This window comes from Amphiprion ocellaris, chromosome 9, assembly GCF_022539595.1.
Source record: "Amphiprion ocellaris isolate individual 3 ecotype Okinawa chromosome 9, ASM2253959v1, whole genome shotgun sequence".
NCBI classification, from domain to species: domain Eukaryota; kingdom Metazoa; phylum Chordata; class Actinopteri; family Pomacentridae; genus Amphiprion; species Amphiprion ocellaris.
This window is the reverse complement of record NC_072774.1, coordinates 11,970,091-11,990,044: the sequence shown is the minus strand read 5'-3', so window position 1 is coordinate 11,990,044 and position 19,954 is coordinate 11,970,091. Positions and strand designations below refer to the sequence as shown.

The window sequence follows — 19,954 nt, the reverse complement described above, 5'->3', positions numbered from 1 at the left end:
TTCTATGAATTATACTTTTGTAAGGTCTTAGCTTCAATTTTAAACTAATGAGGTTAACCTCCTACAATTCTACAATTTCATGTACATCTGAGAGTAGATACAGCACAAGCAGGATCTAGTCAGGAGAAAACAAGCTGGATAAATGCCATAAAACAGCTATTAACACTGTGGGGTCTGTTGTTTTAAATGTGCTGTATGAATATCTGTGATTTGACTTGACAAAATAGTTTTCACTAAATTTATTAGTTGACAGCTACTTGTTTTGTCCAAAGATACTCAGCTAACTGTCATAGAGGAGTTAAGAAACCTGGAAATATTTGCATTTAGGAGGTTTTTTTATTTATATATATATATATATATATATATATATATATATATATATATATATATATATATATATATATATATATATATATATATATATATATATATATATATATATATATATATATATAAATACTCATAGATAAAAACAATGGTAGATGAATTAAGATGTTAACAAGTCATCAAATATTGGCTGCAGCTCCAGTTACAGCCTTGCTGGAAACAATGACATTGGCAGCAGGTTTATGGGGAATTTACAGTGTGTAAAAACACAGATGTTGAATTGTCCTTTACCTGCCTGTCAGTTTGGATCCGGAGCCAGCAGTTGCTTCTGTGTCCCGTCAAATCGATGGTACAGCATCACAGTGACCTGGCAATTTCAGATCCTCCATGGGTTCACGAGGCATCATCTCCTGTCCCCTCGCTGCCTCCTGCAATCCACACTTGAGAGGCGACGTCTGCGCTGCAGTTTGAGCTCTGGACACAAGCTGCTCTGCTCTGGGCTGCAGGGAGTTGTGTTGCTGAGCTGCTGCTGAATCGGGGGGCTGGAAACTCGATCTGCGCTAAAAATAAAAAAACATCACCAGCATAGCGAGAAGGAGGTGTGTCACTCGCTGTGTTTGTGCATGTGTGGGGCCACAGTGGCGCAACACACACACACAGACACAGACACACACACAGACACAGACACACACAGTGTTTATCATATGTCAACATTTCCTTGAAGCCCCCCCACCCTCGTGTGCGTGGAATTTCTTTCACCGTCTCTCGGTCACATGTGTAGTTTTCGTGTGGGATCATTATCATTTACAGGCCAACACAAGGTTACAGGAGGTGACATCACATAACAGCATCCCTGACCTCCAAACACACACAGACACACACAGACACAGACACACATGGCCCAAGGCAGCTCACACACAACCCTTGTTTTTGTAAATATTTCTTTGACCTCAGATGTGTTTAATCTAACCTGACACGCCACTAGCCGAGCCTCTTTGAAAAAACAAAAACCCACCTCATTACATTCATCACGTCAACAGGCTGCCTGTATCCACCACGTGATGCTCTTTGTCACTCACCGGCCGGATTTGTCAGCCTTCTCTTCAGTGGCCTTGTTTTCCTGGCATTGACTGGCAGAGATCAAAACTGATATGAAGATTTGATTCACTTAGTAGTTTAGCATGAACAAGGATATTGAGTTGAATATATGTGAAGTCAGTGTTTTCAAGATTTTCTAGAATAAATTGAATCGTAACTGCATATTGAGAGGAAACTCAACAGTGTAACTTCCCAGCTAGCAGTGAACGTTCCCATAAAATAACCTAATAATAATACGAGTTCTAGAAGTTGTTTTTAAAGAAAATGTTTCAATAAAATGTTCAAAGAAGGTTTTAAGAATATTTTCCATTTCCAGTCATGTTCCTATGAAGTTTGTATAATGGTTAACAAGTTCTAGAAATCACAAAAGCCTAAAGAATTTTTAAAGAATGTTTTCATTTCCAAATATAAAGTTTATATAATGATTTAACAAATTCTAGTGGATAAAAAAAGTTTTCAGCCAAATGTTCAAAGAACATTTTAACAACATTTTAATTTCAGTGTTCTTATAAATTTTATATCACAGTTTAAAAAGTTCTAGTAATAAAAAAAATCAAATCCGATCAAATGTTTAAAGAACAACATAGCAACATAAGAATGTTTTATATTCCAGTAATGTTCCTATGAAGTTAATATAATGGTCTAACATCAACATCTATGGTCGCTGTTAGAGCCACAGATTATGTTCTACAATAAGAAAGTAGGAGCATTCTCAAACCATTCAAAAAATGTTTTCCAGATGTTGTCAAAGCCTGAGATGATTTTTTTTATAAAACAAAGTTCTTGTAATGTGACATAATAACAAAGGTGGAAGAGTCTTTTATCAATGTTCTGAGGATTTTCTTGAGGGAACATATTATAGAACGTTTTTCCAATGGAAACAAAGGAAAGAGTTTCTCAATGCAACATTCAGATGACAGAACGTTCTTTATAAAATGTTCTTGTACTGGGAATGGGCTATATTAACAAAGGCGGAACATTGTGGTTGCAGTGTTCTGAGGATGTTTTGTATAATGGTGTCAATTAATAGTTAAAAGTGTAACTTAACAATTTAAACTATTAGCTAATAGTAAGGCTAACAGTTGAAACAGTCAGCCTAAAGTGTGGACTGACAGCTGAAACAATAGCTAAAAGTAAGGCTAACAGCAGAAACTGTTAGCTAAAAATCTTGATTAACAATTAAAATGGTTACTTAAAATATGGATTACCTGTTGAAATTGTTAGCTAAAACTATGGCAAATCAATTAAATTGTTAGCTAACAGCATGGATAGGACTCAAATATGTTAGCTAAACATAACAGATGAACAGCTAAACAGAGATCCTGAGATAAAGCTATGGATAAACAAAAAGTGTGAATTGATAGTTAAAAGTGTTAGCTAAAAATGTGAATTAACAATTGAAATTGTCAGCTTAAAGTATGGATTAATAATTGAAATTGTTAGCTAAAAGTATGGCTAACATTTCAAACTGTTCGCTACACATAATTGATAACTTCTGAAAGTACGAATTTATAGTTGGAGTTGTTAACTAAAAGTGTGGATTAACAATTAAAATTGTTAGCTAAAAGTATGGCTGATAGTTCAAGTTGTTAGCTGAAAGTATGGCTAATAGGAGAAATTGTTAGCTAAAACAGCTAGCTTAAGCTATCAATGTACAATTTCTAAATGTGTGGCTACCGGTTGACATTGTTAGCTAACAAACAAACAATTGGAATTACTAGCAACATGCAAACAGCTGAAATAGTGTGCTAAACCATTTAAAATTATTAGCCAACAGTATGGAAAAACAGCTGAAACTGACCGAAAACACAACATTTTTAAGTGTTAAACAAGATCCAGTTTAACATGAGTGCAATTGAACATATATGAACATGAGAGACATGTTGATAAAGCCTATGAGGGAAACAGATAACAAAAAAGGTCATAAATCACCAACTTAAACAGTGTTAAATATGTCACGATTAGATAAACACATCTAGATGAACACAGTGTGATTTATTTTTCCAGATTTACCCTGATTCTGATGCATCTATTTGGTTGTTTGTACAAAGCTTAACCAGGGACCAGACACCTGTATGCATCAATATTTACCTGAGTCGACCCTGTAATCAAATAAATAACACAAAGGAGATATAATGAAGGACAAATCAGCTTGAAACAGATGGACCAGGACTATCTATCTATACATCACTTTGAATAAATACATCATATCTGCTGGAGGCTTGAGAAAAACCACTTCTGGTCTTCTTTATATGAATTAAAAGTGTTTTAATGAGTACTGGTGCACTGTTGAGATGCTAAAATGTACCTTCAGTAACAGCAAAAACACTCCATTGAGGCGTCCTTCAGAGAAACTCTCCTGGCCTTGGGCTGGACCATGACCTCTGACCTGCAGATAGGAGCAGAACAACACACCATTTATCCACAGACAAAAACAAATAATACAGTAAAAAAATAATAGTTATCCCTTAAACCTCTGCATGGCTGATCGCTCCAGATTTGTTTAACAAAACATGTCTAGGATGGTTTTGCATGAACAACCTTCTGCTCGTTTAGTAAAGAAGGAGCAGGAAACAGAGCAGTGGCATTATAGTCTGGCAGAAAATATTATAAGATATATTAGATAATAGTAGAATAAATAGTAGTACCAAGAGGCTGCATGTTTTTTCAAGGTATTCACTTTTCAAAAATATTTGAAGTAATGCATCGTCATTTAGACTGCTTTTATTTTTCACTCAGTATTCTCATGTGGGCCTCTAAATCAGACTTCTCATGGCTGTTGCTCTGGATGTTGTAGTTGGGATCAGGTCTCATCCTCTCCGGTTTCCTGCTGGCTTTCGACACTCACAGGGTCCAGCTCTCCTGGATTCACACGCTCTAAATTTAGTCGTCTTAAAGTCAGACAGGACTGCAAGGGAGACTTCAAACTACGGCCAAGAAACACAGAAACTTTTTTTTTCCCCAGTAAAAGCTTTCTGTCCTGTGAGGCTCTCAGATAGTTTCTGTGAAGCAGTGATGGACTGACAGTGTGGATTAATTAAAGGCTTCGTCATGGAAACAGTCAGGAATCAAAAGGCTGTTCTGGTCGTCATTTAATCCGCCTCGCCACAGATTTTTCTCTGCAGGTTTAAGGCACGTTTGCTCCACAGCTGACCAGCAGAAATGATACTCCATCTGTCTTTTTTAGCTGTCTTCAGTCTGTTTGGTAAGTCCAAACTCCTTCACGGCCACAGCTTTAATGGTGACAAACTGTCCGGGTTTAAGCTGTACATTCGAGCTTCTTGTTTTCTCTTGTAATAAAATAATCTCAAAACAAACAGTTGGATTGAAAAGCATGTTTTTTGTTTGTTTTTTTACTTTTGAATCACCAAAATGACACCCTTTATCCACCACAAACTGTAAAAACAGAAAGAATTGTTGGATTCTCAACTTTCAAACAATCCTTAAACTGTTCATCATACATTTTAAGATATTTTTTCATCAGAATCATGTCATTCCTCACGTCTCATTTGAAAATTTGCCAAAAATAAACGGTTTACACTAACCAGATTCTGTAAAAATAAAAAAAAATGATCTTGCTATGACTGACTCAGCTGTCACCAACATTCACATGACAAAAATTCTGATCATTTTCTGCTGGACTGCAGGCAGTGTTTACACAGAACACAGAGGACACACCCATCAAAACTAGTTAAAAATCTAAGTATCCATAGTATGTAGAGCCACCATATTTTTTCCACTATTGGTAACAACTGTGGAAAAATATTGTACATGTTAATTCCAGTTTTTTCTTCAATATGTGTGAAATAAATAATAATAGCAACTCACTGTGTATAAATCCAGTTTATATTGCTGTGTTTCTTTTATATTTGTACTTTTATGTCCAAAGTAAGGCACTCGAATGTGCAAAGAAGCAGTGCAGTTTTGGTTTTCACAAATATATAACTTAATATTTGTCTCTATAATATTATATTTGCATAGTCTTCTACTCATATTGTTTTTTGTAACTTCTAGTCGTCCCTCTCTTCTTCTTCCTCTTCTCCCTCAGTGTGTCAGTGTCATGGCGGCTGTGCAGAGGTGGACTCTCTGACTGAAGCTGTGGCCGGAGAAGGATTCCTGCTGGGCTGCATCTCCTGTAAGAGGAGAGAGGAGGTTTCAGGACAAGCCACCGTCGACTGGTACTTCAGACCGCTGGGTGAAGAAGACTTCAGACATGTGAGTTCAACCGAGGGTCTGAAGGCTCGGCTGTGAAATCTGGATGTGGATAAATAAAAAAAAAAACACACACCCTAAGGAATCCATAAAATAATGAATTTAGTGCAGCTCATAACCCGAACATTGTTCTGAAATTCACAGTGCGTGCACAGTAAAATAACAGGACATCTTCTGTTCTGTATTTTAGTGGTGACTAATGATACATCTAAAACATTTTCCTGTTTACTTTTTTAAATTGCAAATAATAAAAGTATAACAATCGCTATTATATAATGTTGTATCTTGATGAAAAATGGGACATTTTGTGTTATTTATTGGTATATCTACAGTATAAAAACTGCAAACATCATATAAATCCTTGAAAAAGCAGTAAATATATTGGGAACTCATTGGCTGGACTAGTAAAAAAAAACTAGCAATTTAAAATTTTGTAATGGTACATGTAAAGTAAAAGAAAAAAAAATTCCTGTCATTTAATGGTTAATTGATATTGAAAAATGGGGCATTTTTGTTCATTTAATGGGGTAATTACAACATAAAAACTCCAAATGTTAAATGAATCCATAAACTAACAGTAAATATACTGGCTGCTCATTGGCCATTTTTTTTCATGTAATTAAAGAATAAATAAAATTCTGTTATTCACCAGCTTGTTCATGTTAAAATTTTAAAAATGGGATATTTTTTGTTTCAATTTTCTAATGGTGTATCTACAGTGAAAAACAGGACTGTTAACTGATAATAAAAAAAGCTGACATTGGCTGTTAATCAGTGGTGAATCTACAATTAAAAATAGGACATTTTATGTTATTTATTGGTACGTCTACAGTGTAAAAACTACAAATGTTAAATAAATCCATAAAATGTCAATAAAAGTGCTGGCAGTTCGTTAGCTGGACCTGTCCTGTAATTAAAGAAACAAAAATTTTCTGTTAACATTGTGTCCACATTAAAATAACAGAATATTTTCTGTATTTAAATGGTGACTCTATAGCAAAAAAAAAAAAAAAGGAAAAAAAAGCCATTTTCAATTTTTTGTGGTTGTTTTATGTTGTTTTTGGTTGTTTTGTGTCTCTCCAATGAACTCTTGGTCCTTCGTTCTTCATCACAGCAACTTGTTGAAATGTTCTGGACTGATTGACCTTCATGTCCTAAAGAAATAATGGGCTGCTGTTTCTTTTGGCACCCTACTGAGAGGGATCTAAAACATGAAATATCGTTTACTTTGCTGTAAAGACTCTCTCAAATCTCCATCTGCACTGTAGGAAACAGTAATTCCATGAATTTCAAGACTAAGTTTCCCAGCTTGCACAAACTTTCTTTCAGATTTTCCACTACAACCACCCGACTGCCGACATCCTCCACGAAGACTTCAGCGGCCGTCTGGAGTGGCAGGGAACCCAAAGCAGTGACATTCAGATCGGTGCTGTTTACATGCACAACGTCACCTTCAACGACACCGGGACGTACCGATGCACCTTCCACCGGACGCTCTTCCTGTCGCTGGCCAATGAGCACGTCACCGTGGAGAAGGAGGTGGAGCTGACGGTGGTGGCTGTAGGTGAGGATGGGCCCACCTGCATGTCAACACAATCACATCACAGACAACTAAATATTCTGTTACAAGTAAAAGACCACAATTTAAATACATTTACAGAACTTTTGGCTGCAAAACGTGCTTAAAGTATTATTAATACTTATGCATCTCTTCATGTACAGACTTTTACTAAGAACTACAAAATGAATCTGGCTGTAGAATCTGTGAGGTGATTCAGACGGTAAAGAAGGACGTTTAGCTACAGCTGAACAGACTTGAGAGGAAAAGAGAAACTCTTAAAAACAAGAGAAAAACACTGCAGAAGCAGGACAACCAGAAGATAGAACTAAAACAAAAAATCGAAAGACACTGAAATGCAAAGCACAGTGAAGTCCATATTAATAAACACAAGCAAAAATAATTAAAAAAAAAAAAACTTTATAGTCAAGTGAAGTTAAAAATATTAATGTTGCGATTCTACAATATTTTATAAATACAATTTAATTACCAGACTAATTTTAAGACTAAAGTTGAGACCCTACAATATTATATAAAATACTAAATTACATGACTAATTTAAAAATTAAGGTTGAGGCCCTACAATATTATATATAATATGCATTTACCTCACTAATTTAAATATTAAGATTAAGACCCTACAATAATATATAGAATACACATTTAACATACTAATTTAAATATTAAGGTTGAGACCCTACAATAGTATTTATTACACACATTTACTTGACTAATTTCAATGGTGAGATTGAGACCCCGTGATATTAAACGTATTTGCCTGACTAACTTAAATATGTCATGGAAGCGTGACTATTTTGGCTTTTCGCCTTTTTATAGGCATAGACTGAATGTAAAATATGAACGTAGCTACCAGGACATCACCCACTGGTTTGTGAACAACTGTTTTGAAGCCTCAAGTTTGAAATTTGGTTGTCAACATGTTGAAGATTTTTGAAATTGGATGCAACAAACCGTGATACAAAAGCAAACATCAATCACACCTTAAAACAAACTCAACTTTATTGTCTGTTTTCCTCTAAATGGTATCATAATTTACAAAATGATGACTATACTGTAATGAAGGAGACTTGAAACTAGCAAATGAGACCATGAACTCATTATTAAAATGTTTACTGAGGCAACTGATCATAAAAGAAGTTGGGGCCTTTCTATATAGACATCTATACAGTCTGACTGCAATGCACTTTCACAGTTTGTAAGTCTGCACAGAAAACAGTCTGAACAGCCTTCCTTTATAATGTTTTGCTGTTGGTTTCTGTTTTCCAGCCAATCGGGAGCTGACTGCTGTGATCGCAGAGATCATGATGTACGTGCTGATCCTGTTTCTGCAGCTGTGGCTCATTGTGGTTCTGGTCTACTGCTACAGGAAGGTTTGGGACGAGCACGAAGCTCGGGAGGCTCGTAAAGCTCTCAAGGCTCAGGCGGAGTAAGTTATTAATCTATTAGTTGTTAGTTGCAGGACAAATTTTAAACCTTTGACCAACAGACTGGGGTCAGATGGTCTTATATTAGTACATTTTTGTGATTCTCCCTTTCTTTTATATTTTCAGACTGTTGGAATCAAAAGACAACTGTGACGGGGTGCAGCTGGAGTAATGTAAGTGGTGAGTCAGCTATCAAGTCATCATTATACACATTTACTGACCTGCACAACAACAAAAAACACCTTACAGTAGTTGCATTATTTGTGAGTTGAACAGTATAGTATTTCCTCTTATGAACAAATACTTTGGAAAGACTATATTTAAAATTCAAGCCTTGAAGTACAAACTCAAAGCAATGGAAGGGAATCCAGCTTTGGTCACTGAGTCTAACCTGAGTCCACCTGTAATTTCCAATTAGTCTAGCTGCATAATTGTGGTTCTAAAATGAGCTGTCAACAGCAGAAATTTCTCAGTTTTTGATGCCCAGACTTCGTGAAGGACACCTAACATCAACCTCAACCTGAATGGAGGACAAGAAATCATACCCTTTCCTCCTCTTTGGCACAAAACTTCTTGATGAAATTTCACTAAAGAACACGAAAAGAAACCTAATGAATATGAAGAACACATTCTTTGATAAGAGCAGATACTTTTGTTGAACTCAGATGGAGTCCAGCATGTTTAGTGTGAACCTCACCAGGACTACCACAGTGAATGCATCGTCCTGACAGTGAAGCACGGAGGTGGAAATGTGATGATATTGTGCTGCGTGACAGCAAAAGGTGTTGAGGAGATGATATTTATACAAGCACAAATAAGATCTACCAAAATGCTGGCTAACAAAATGACTCCCAGAGGAATATTCCAGCATGAGAGCCATCCAAAGCACAAAATCACACAAGAGTTTCTACAGAAGAACAAAGTAAAAATGACGACTTGGACAAGTATGTGGCCTTTGGGGATATTTTACAGAGAAAGGTGCAGCAATACAACATTTCCAGCAAAGAGCCTGTAAAGAATGTCAGAATGTCTCTCTAGAAATTTGGTATCGAAGACCAAGTCTGTCATCAAAAATAAAGGTGGACATACAGAGATTTATATCTCAGTAATGAAAGGTGGACTGACTTGTTGTACTGAGTTCTTACAGTCGGACCTGTACATTTAAAACAGTACATCTAAACTGTTAGTTTTTAATTTGACATCAGAGGAAATACCTTATGTTGAACTCAGATGTAATCTGATTACTGTGGGGTGACTCAGTTTAGAATCATTTAAAGTAATGGTGCACTGCGGTGTACTCACTTGTGTTGTATACTGTGTTAAAGTATGCTGTTTTTTTAATTGAAACTTTTGTGTTCTTATTTTCATTTTGTATCCAACAGGTAAAAAAGAAAAAATCATCTCTGCAGGAGTCACGCTTCGTTGCTGCTACAGGATTTTAAAGTCAGCAAATTTGAATACCTGAGTGGTAGACAGCGCAGTTTTTTATTTAAATACAGGTGAATCTGGGCATCTGAGGTGTTTTGTTTGTTTTTTTTAAAGGCCTTAATGTATTATTAGCGACTTGCAAAATATCAGACATGACAGTCACAATTACCAGAAACCAAAGTGATGCTTTTACTTTTAGTGCAATATTAGACTCCGTTTAAACAACACAAAGGAGACATGAAGAAATGCTGTGCTGCACTGACGAACTAATCACACAGTTAACTATTATATTTCTTCGGTTTTGTAGATAGGAACTTTTATCTGATATGCGATCATGGCCCGTGATTAGTTTCAGTCTACGCTCAGCATCAGCAGGATGTCTTTATTTACTAAAACTAACATTCAAAAACACGCTGTCTTCGATCTGGACTATGACTGTTGCTGAAGTGACATTTGTATGACGTGTTCTGGACAAGACACATTTCAAATAAAGTTCATGCATGACGTTTGTGTCCAGAATTACAGAGTTTGAATGTAAAAGAACAAATAGAACTAATAAGAATTACCTTAAAGTGACAAAAAAAGGTTAAATTGACAGTGTGGGCCTGAAGTTTAGAGAAAGACCTACATATTTAGAGACATTTCATTTAACTTCATTTTGTGTGTAATTTAAGAAAGCTTAACAAAAATAATTTAAATTTAACTGACTGCATTATTGGCATGAAAATTTTCCAGATTTTTATCTACAATTTTATAAAAACTGAAAACTACTGTAAAAATTCTGATTTTTTTACAGTGTACTTCATGTCTGGTCAAGTTTGTAAATGAACTTCAATAAAGTTGGTGTTTTTGTTAATGCCTGTTGGATTTACTAGTCTGCAAATGAAGTGTAATGTGTATTTTAACAATGTCACTATAAAACTGAAGCACAAAATACAGCAGCTTCAGGAAGTAGTCACACCCCTTCATTTTTTAGGATCTAAATTTCAGAATCCAGAAAATAATCAAGCAGAAAGACTCACTGGATTTTTAACTTCGTGACGATCCTTGGATTAATAGTGTGTTACGTTCTGCTGGAAATTCAAACAAATCTAACTTTAAAATTGTGACATTTTTATCAAAAATCTCTTTATTCTGTGTCACATTTTTAAAAATTGTAAAGAAGTATACCCTGTGCTCAAATCAGATTTTGTCAAAAGTAAAAAATTCAGGCGCCCCAGCAGCTCAACAGGCTGAGCAGGCGACACATAAACAGGGGCTACAGTCCCCGACGCAGCAGCCATGGATTTGAATCCAGCCCATGGCCCTTTACTGCAGGTCCTTCCCCATTATTCTCCCTACTTTCCTGTCTTCCTCTCACTACTATCCTGTCAATAAAGCCAAAAAAGGTTTAAAACAAAAAAAAAAAAAGCCAAAAATTCTTCTGGGAAACCGTGAAGCCATTAATTACTAAGAGATGACCAACCAAAATCATTTGCTAGGTGAGGAATTGCAGTTTCTAGGCTAGGAATGCTAGTTTGTAGCCCAGCAACTTTCTTTGCTAGCCTAGGAATGCCCATTACTAGCACAGGAATGCTAGTTGCTAGCCTGGAAATGCTAGTGACCAGCCTGGGAATGGTAGCGGTTAGCCTAAGGATTCCTAACCTTGGAACGCTAGCTGATTGGAATTGTAGTTGCTAGTTGCCACATGTGACAGAAAAAAAAAAATCTCTGACTTTTCGGCTGAACTGCAGGCAGTGTTTACACAGAACAGAGAAGATACTACTTAAGATGTAAGTAAACAATATAATCCAAATCATAAATAACAAAGGTTCTGAATGTCTTTATAAATGACAGAATTCAGGTGTAGATTTTTAGTAAACGTTTTCACGTTGCCATCCTGGGAAAAAGCCAGTTGCAGTAATTTAAAATTAAATCTACAACGCAAAAGTTGTAAAAAGAGCAAAAACCTCCTGAAGCGTCACTGATGTTGATCTGATTTCAAACCCTCATGTTGGTGAATAAAAGCTGCTCTGCAGGGTCAGACAGATGTTCCTCCAGGTGTTTTTCTGAGGAGAAAAAGAAAACAAATGGGTACAAATGGTTCAACACAAATTTACACTCTAGCGTCGACAGTCACATTTAATTTATGTTAATAAATTTGTACGAATACGCTGTGAAGAAACTGTGCATTTCTGCCTCCATCTCAAACTCCACGTCACTGCAGGTTTCAGGCGCCACACACCAGAGCAGCAGCGACTTAAAGGACATTTGGAGGTGATTGTGTTGTAACTCGATCAGTCTGAGCTCCACTGCAGAATGTCTGAACTACCTCCGGTCTGAAAGCAGCTTTGTTCTTGGCGAAGTGACCACAAACTCCTGCTTCGACTGCTTTTATCTGAACACAAGACACACAGTTTACTGCCATCAGAATCGGTCATGAGAGGTGAGAGAACCTCTGAGCAGCAGGGAAATTATCAGCATATTTTCTGCAGACTTCACCACATTTTTCTTGTGATTTAGTGGCATTTTATCAGACAAACGCTGCTCGACTCAACATGCTCAGTAAACGGTTGCTTCCAGCTGACAGAGCCAGTGCAGGACGGAGCTCCTGACTTTGCCCTGTGACCTCCTGGTTTCATTAAATGTGTTGACATATTGAACCTCTACATAACAGCATGAAGGACGACGCAGCGAGACGAAGAGGAGAGGTGGACGGTTCATCTTTTCTCTACCTGAGCTACCGGCTGCTTGGAGTGCTGCTGGAGACGACAGACTGAGATGCCACCGACTGACTCCTCCACAGGTAGGCTTTACCTCACAGCTGCAGGAATCACTTTCTTTATTCTCATAACACATTAAAGCAATCATTCCATAATGAATCATTCACAGCTTCAAACCTGACCCTCTCAGAAACAGCTGATTATTTATCTACAATATAACTTTAATATATTTAATGAAGCTATGTAAAGTTTTACCTCCATACTATGAATGTTTTCAGAGTTACAGGTCTTTAAAGTATGTAGAGGTGAGTCCAAACTTCACACTTTTCGTGAACTTTTCCCATTTTTTCCTACATTTTAAAGATCATATTCCAGCCATGATTCATTTCTTTGGTTTTAAGGCATTTTGGGCAAATTTTAAATAGTTTCTGGGAAGTTTTCAATTATTTTGGAGAGGTTTCAAGATATTTTTGACAGGTTTTGAATTGTGCTGCACAAAATGCATCAAAATGGTATGTTTTGAGGCATTTTGGGGATTTTCTTGTCATTTTAGAGAAGTTTCAGGGCATTTTTGCTGCTTTTATTTTTTTAGGACAGGGCAGGAGTTATTTTGGGATGGTTTTTGCCATTTCTGAGATTTTTTTTGACATTTTGGACATGTTTGGAATCATTTTGGACAAATTTTGAAACATTTTGCAAGTACAGGAGATACATAACATTTTCAGCCCTGAAAAACACACTTGAGCTTTAAGAGCTGCAACCAAATTAGTTTTACATCCACTCCACTCGTCACAATCTAAAGTTTAAATCTGTTTCTGATTTATTTTCTCTATGCCCAACTTTGAGCATCAATACTATGGGATATATCATAGTTTTAGTTCTGTTTACTGTCTATGACAGAAACAAGCATTAATACCCTAGATGTGTTTTCTGATAATTCACAGAAAAGTGCATTTTGTGTGAATTATCAAGGTGCATATAGGCATCTATGATAGGTGTTTGGTCAGAAGAAGTTATAGCAAATGAAAGGTCTAATTTTTACCTTCATTTGAGACGAGGATCATCTTTTAGACATGATTCCTTCTGTGCCAACAGAATTTTTAATATAGATATATTTGTAGCTCAAATGTCTTTATTTTTGTACTGCTGTTCACAACCTGAGGCTGGAAACAGGCCAACAGAACAAACTGACAGAACAAGAACTGAACTCTCAAACAAGCAGCAGAAACTATAAAATGGTTTCATCAATATGATTCATCCAAACGTTAACATGTGAACACCAATGTTGTTTCTCCATTTCACAGTCAGAAAACACATTTGTGATTGCTAAAATATGAATATAGTAGAAAATTATTTTGCAACAGAAGAAATCATGCCTGGATGTAATGGTGGACATGTTGATTCCATGTTTATTTGTCAATTTTTGTAAATTAAACAATTAAAGAAACTAAACTTAACCCCCTTACAGCATTCCAACTGTGTTATACTGCAAAGAAAACATTTCTTAGTTCTCTCACCTTCTCGTCATGGTTTGCTGTTTTCAAAGAGGTGCAGAACTTTATATTGCATTGAGAAAGAATCAAACAGTGAGGAAAAATGTGACAGGAGCAAATATAAAAACACCTAGAAACAGCTACTTGCAGTTCAGAGGATTAGAAGTGTTTCATTGTTCAGCCTGAATTAAGGATAATTTGAGCAATTAATCATGAGTAATAGAAAATAGTGAAATATAGTGTATTTTCTAGGGATGTGTGATGGTTTCAACATTTACAAGGCTTTAAAATTAAACAAAGTCATCAGCACAAAGAGTAAAATTGAGTGGCAGACATGCTTGGAGGTTGAATTGAAAATGTTGCATAAAAATAGCTGTTTTACATGTAAGTTGAAGTAGTGGAAAGTACATCTAGTATTTTAATTCAACTACAGGAGGAGGAGTTGTATCCTGCGTGATGAATCTTACTTCTTTTTTCCAGGTACAGTGTGTTGAGTGTGCAGCAGAGCTCAGCCATGTCTCCCATCAACTCCACCCAGCTGCAGTCGCTGCTGCTCTCCTTCCTGCAGCGATGCCTCAACAGCACCAGCACGCAGCCTCACAACTACACTACCCAGCAGGCCGTGCAGCACGCGGTCCTCGCTCAGTCTCAGGGCATCATGTACATCCTCCTGGTGGTCGGCCTGTTCAGCTTCTTCACCTTCGGCATCATGTTTAGCTACATTCGCTCCAAGAAGCTGGAGAGCTCTCAGGATCCGTACCACCAGTACATCGCCCACGACTGGACCTCCGTCAGCGCTCCGTCCAGGGCCGTCGCTCAGGCTCTGCACAGCGCCGCCAACAAGGAGCCCGTCGTCATCTGCAACCCTGCAACACAACAGCAGCTGCCAGACTAGAAGCAGACATTCAGAACATTTCACACGTTCAGAGATTCCCTTTAATTAACTTTTAATGTCACATAGCAACCAAAAGTTACAGTGTCGGGTTTGTATTTTCTAATCAGTAATTTCACAGAAACATATTCCTGCAGTTTATCACACTTTCTCAGTGCTGTTCTTCTGCTCACACCTGAGGTCTTTTCTACGAAGCAGGTTCAACATATCCAGGAAATCTTTTTGTTCTCTGGCTTCACTTAACCAAACAAACGGCAGCAACAAGTGTGTCAAAGCTGCTTAGATGTAGGTTTTATATTCTAGATTTAGTATATTGTGATGTCTCAGAAGACTGCAGAACAAAATCAAACCCAAAATATTTAATCTTTTGAACTCCACCCAGAAGTTTCTGGGTGTCTTTTTGGCTCCCTTCTCATTTATTATTTTTTACATTTCAGTATTTGTCTGCTGTTGATACATCCTGAATTTTTGGCACGTGCCTGTTGGTGACAGCTGAGTCTGTCGTGGCTTCTCAGTTGCACCAATGGCCGCAATTTTTATTCTTTTTTACAGAATCTGGTTGCTGCAAACAGCTTATTTATCGCTGATTTTTAAATAAAACACATAGAACAAAGTAATTTTGATGAAATATTGTGCTTTAAGCTCAAATGTGGTTGTTTTTCCTCTCCAAACCAAAAGTCACATATGATATGTTGACTGTTGGAGAGTTAAAAATCTAATAATTATAATTAATGCAATTCATTCTTCCAGCACATTCTGAGATTCAGGAGGTAAAGAATAAATAAATCACTAATAAAGATAAAACCATTTTCATAGCAATGTGGAGGATGAATTCTGTAATTTAAAACTTCAAGTCTCAGCTTTAGCCTCATTCGTTCAGCTGCTTGCTGATGTTAAACTGTTCTGAGAAACAGAAAGAACAAATATAAAAACAAAACCCAAACTATTAAGGGGGCTTACTGAAAACCTTATAAGGTCAACATGCCGGTTCTAAAGCATTAATGCTTTAATCCGTTTCTCTTTTAGGATTATATTGTTCTACAAAGGCCTATAGAGCAAAGAAATTACTCTGACATTGCTGCAGCTCAAAAAACTCTCCTTAGAGACTCTACTGGTCAATAGGGGATTTCTGTTTGTGTTCATCTCAAAACATAATCTGCTCCAGAGGAGGTGAGGAGTTCAGTATAAGTCACACGGGGATAATGAGAGGTGAACTACTGTTGTGTTCATGGAAACCCAAAATAAACATGAAGTTACCTCAATAACCTCAAATCCTGCTTCGTAGCACAGACCTCTGATTACACAACTGCACATTTAGGCAACAACTTTCTTCCTTGTGTCTGAAAATAACTAAAAGGCATCATTATCTTTGATTCTGTGTGCAAATATGCAGGTGAACAATTTGACTGTAATGAAATAAATAAACCAACAGTTGATGACTTCATCTGAGCAAAGTCTGCATCCAAGACATGAGTCCTTGCTTGTTCTTTTTAGTCTTTGTCACTGCGTTGGCTCTTTTTTTCTCCTCCTTCCTCCTCTCTCGCTCCTTTTCTCTCTCCGTCTGCTGGTCCAGTCGGCGCTGGGCGACACCCTTCACGGCGCGCTCTATTTCTCTGGACAAACTGTAGTGAACCATTTGCATTTTGAGCATCGGTACGATGAGGTTGTAGTTATCCACCATCTTGTTGAGCTTCACCAGCTCCTCCTCCACAGACGCACACAGCTGCTCCCATTGGCTGAGCTCTGAGGGGGTCAGGGGGTCGCTGAGCCGAGCCCGTCCCTCCAGCAGCCTGCTCCGGATGTGAGCGACGGCCTCCCTGATGTCTCGCTGGGTGACCACCCAGGGAGGCTGGTAGCCGTTGTCGATGAGGATGCGGTTCAGGTTGTGGGTCATGGGATCGGCGTATGGATTGTGCTGGAACTTGTTGAGAGGTTTTCCGGCTCCACTCAGGTTCCTGAAGTCTCCTCGGGCCATAGACTCCTGGATCAGGTCCTCTACGAGCCGCTCCACAGCCTGAGTGATCTTGATTTTGTGGCTGCGCTGACGCATGTCCCGCTCCACCAGTGCACCTTCAGATGCAGCTGCCCGCTCGTGCTCCTTCTGCCGGTAGTTCAGAACCTCCTCGGACGCCCGGTCGACACGGATCTGTCGGTACTGACGCTCTCGCTGGCTGGGCGTCCCTGAACCCACGCCATCAAAGCTGAGGTAGTGTCTGTGCTGCAGTGCTGCTCTTCTGGACTTATCCTCATCCTCTTCTTCCTTGCCTCCATCAGGCTGCTTGGTCTTGCTCTGATGTGCCAGCACGGATCGGTAAGCTTCCTCAACCCGAGCAAACAGCGCTGCGTCTGCTGTTGCTGCCCCAGAGTCTGGATGGTAGAGCTTAGCCAGACGCAGGTAGGCCTCTTTCACCTGTGCAGGACTGCTGTGAACCTCGTCAGGCAGCTGCAGGAGTCGGTAACTTTCCTTCAGGCTGCGACTGATGTGAGGAGCAGCACTCAACGATCTGACCAACAGTGATGGTCGACACCAGATAAGCAGAAAACGTCCATGGTAGAAGCTGCAACGGGAAACCAGGAGGTGGAAAGAGCAGCTCATCTCTGCAGCACTCCTGTTGATTTGAAAAACAAAAGTTGTTAGACAACTAATGTATAATTTTTTACCAAAATGATGCTATTTATCAGCCAGAAACTGTAAAAACAGAAAGATTTTCAAGTTCCTGGCAACTGTGCACCAAACATGTACGATCTACTGTGCTGTCGGACAACATAACCAGATTTAAACACTATGAAAGTTATTAAAAATTAAAATCACTTTATTCTAATTGCAAATGCACCAAAAATAAACTGTTTGCTCCAGATCCCGTCATAAACTACAAATTCTGCGCTTTCTCTGGCAACCACCTCAGAGAAACTGAGAAGCCATGACTGGCTCAGCTGTGACCAACGGTGATATGACACAGATTCAGAGTTTTCAGCTGAACTGCAGGCAGTGTTTCCACAGAACAGAGAGGGGACGAGTATGGAAAATAATTAAAAATAGAAGTGATAAAATATCTAGATTATGGAGAGTTAACATTTCTTCCAGTGTTGGTAACAAATGGAGAAATACTGGACATGTTGTTTAAAGGGTTTTATCATTTCGGTACAATAAAAAAATATAACAATATTTTTCTTTCTTTTATGATTTCTCTCAATCTAGCATTATTATGCTGCACAGAAGATACTTTTCAGTTCTCTCTCCTTCTAGTCATGGTTGTGCTGTTTCCATAAAGATGCAGTACCTTATATTATAGTGAAAAATGAACCCACAGCGAGGAAAACTGTGACAGGAGCACACAATTCAATACCTGCTTGTTGTTCAGAACGGTAAATAAAAATGTGCAAAATTTTGCAGATTTAAATCAGAAATCTCCACTTGAGCAGTTCTTATATTCATCAAATTTTCCAGATTTACTCCTGTATATATCCTGAAGATTTTTATAGAGGGGTTTGTTCATATATCATTCGCAGCCTGATTTATGGAATCATGTTATTTTATTATATTTTTTGATTTGTGCAGCGATAAAATCAAAAAACCTTGTCGATACTGACATGTTAACAAAATAAGACAAGAATTTTGAAGTTACTGAGGTTTCTGCTGTTGATAGTTTATACATTTTTAATTCTATAATATCTAGTTTGCATAATAAAATACACAATTTCAGAATACACCTAATGCAGGTACTCTATTGGGTTAGTTTAGTGGTGATATGTTGTAGTCAAAAAGTTTTAACCACACAGCTGTTTAGCATTTTAAACGGTTAGTGCTTAGTGTCTATTACAGGTGTGTATCTCGTTCAAAACTACGTCAATACTGAAAATGACCGATATGAGACTTTTTTGTAGCATTAAACACTTCTTGATCATGTTTTTCTGTAATTCAAGCATTAAACGGTGAAATTTTCACTTGCACTTCACTGGCAGCCGTTTTCAAAACATAAAAGTTAAAATCCTTCATTTGGGTAAAAGTGTCCACAGCTAAGCTAAAGCTAACAATGTGACACATTCCTGTCAAATGTGAAATTAGCATGATAAACGTCTGTGTGGAGATGGATTTTCACAGTAACTGTCAGGTTAGAGGCTACATGTGTTCAGTAACATCAGCAAATCAGATTTGATCAGTAAACTGATTAAAGTTGAAGGCTGCTTCACTGCTAGGTCGCTACGTCAACTTCAGCAAAAACAAGAGAATAATCTATAGACATTTACCGGTATTACTGAACATTAAAACTGAAGTACAAACCTGTTTACATCAGGTTCATTGACACATGTTAACGCTGTGTGACCTACAGCTGAAATTCTGCTCGCCGCCTCGGTTTGTTGTTGTTCCTGGAGCTTCTTCTTCTTCTCCTGTTTCTCTGCAGCTTCACCGCCCTCTGCCGCCGACAGCACTTCTTCTTCTACGGCGCATTAAATGTCAACTCAACGTTTTATAATTGTGCTCGTAAGTTTGTTTACATATCCTGGCAAAATTTGTGAAATATTGTCCCTTTTTTGAAAAAAAAATATGTTCGATCATGGAAAACTTTTCTTTCCTTTACGGTTATAGGCCAGACAAAGTAATTTATTATCACACAATTGTATTTACTTTTTTAAAATCACAATGCCAAGTTGAATCACCCAAGCAGCCCTGATCAAAAGTAAACATACTCAAAGTTTTTTCTGATGATATGCACACACGGGTTTAAATGGCTAGTGAGGGTAACTGTCCACACCTGTTTGCATGGAACTAGTGTCTGTGTATATAAAGTCAGTGAGTC

At 37.7% G+C, this 19,954-nt stretch overlaps 4 protein-coding genes across 7 annotated transcripts in view; 2 read left to right on the top strand and 2 right to left on the bottom strand.

Annotated features, from left to right (window-relative positions):
* Positions 1–845, bottom strand: part of gramd1a (GRAM domain containing 1A) — a 45,669-nt gene extending 44,824 nt beyond the window's left edge. The window contains exon 1 of one of the 2 annotated variants that reach the window (XM_055013694.1): positions 619–845. The gene's annotated coding sequence lies outside the window, so the exon portion shown is untranslated. The remainder of the gene's footprint in view (positions 1–618) is intronic. The other variant, XM_035948304.2, reaches the window with a different exon arrangement.
* Positions 846–4,286: 3,441 nt separating this feature from the next.
* si:ch211-225p5.8 (uncharacterized protein LOC555567 homolog) lies at positions 4,287–10,924 on the top strand. Of its 2 annotated transcripts, none has more exons than XM_023270506.3 (6): positions 4,287–4,630; positions 5,474–5,640; positions 6,967–7,201; positions 8,483–8,642; positions 8,767–8,813; positions 10,023–10,924. In XM_023270506.3, the coding sequence occupies exons 1-5, from the start codon at positions 4,588–4,590 to the stop codon at positions 8,810–8,812; spliced, it is 651 nt and encodes a 216-aa protein (XP_023126274.1). In that variant the 5' UTR covers positions 4,287–4,587; the 3' UTR covers position 8,813; positions 10,023–10,924. The 2 variants fall into 2 exon arrangements, with proteins under 2 accessions (XP_023126274.1, XP_023126275.1); XM_023270507.3 differs by having other exon boundaries at positions 4,288–4,630; positions 8,767–8,820.
* A 1,444-nt stretch (positions 10,925–12,368) lies between these two features.
* LOC111568719 (potassium voltage-gated channel subfamily E member 1) lies at positions 12,369–16,621 on the top strand. The gene is made up of 3 exons (XM_035948299.2): positions 12,369–12,493; positions 12,725–12,853; positions 14,744–16,621. Exon 3 carries the CDS (start codon positions 14,778–14,780, stop codon positions 15,156–15,158), a length of 381 nt encoding a protein of 126 aa, XP_035804192.2. The 5' UTR covers positions 12,369–12,493; positions 12,725–12,853; positions 14,744–14,777; the 3' UTR covers positions 15,159–16,621.
* Positions 15,199–19,594, bottom strand: dnajc28 (DnaJ (Hsp40) homolog, subfamily C, member 28). Of its 2 annotated transcripts, none has more exons than XM_023270501.3 (2): positions 19,438–19,594; positions 15,199–17,764 (listed from the first exon to the last, which is right to left on the bottom strand). In XM_023270501.3, the coding sequence occupies exon 2, from the start codon at positions 17,749–17,751 to the stop codon at positions 16,597–16,599; it is 1,155 nt and encodes a 384-aa protein (XP_023126269.1). In that variant the 5' UTR covers positions 17,752–17,764; positions 19,438–19,594; the 3' UTR covers positions 15,199–16,596. The 2 variants fall into 2 exon arrangements, with proteins under 2 accessions (XP_023126269.1, XP_023126268.1); XM_023270500.3 differs by having other exon boundaries at positions 19,485–19,589.
* Positions 19,595–19,954: the final 360 nt, after the last annotated feature.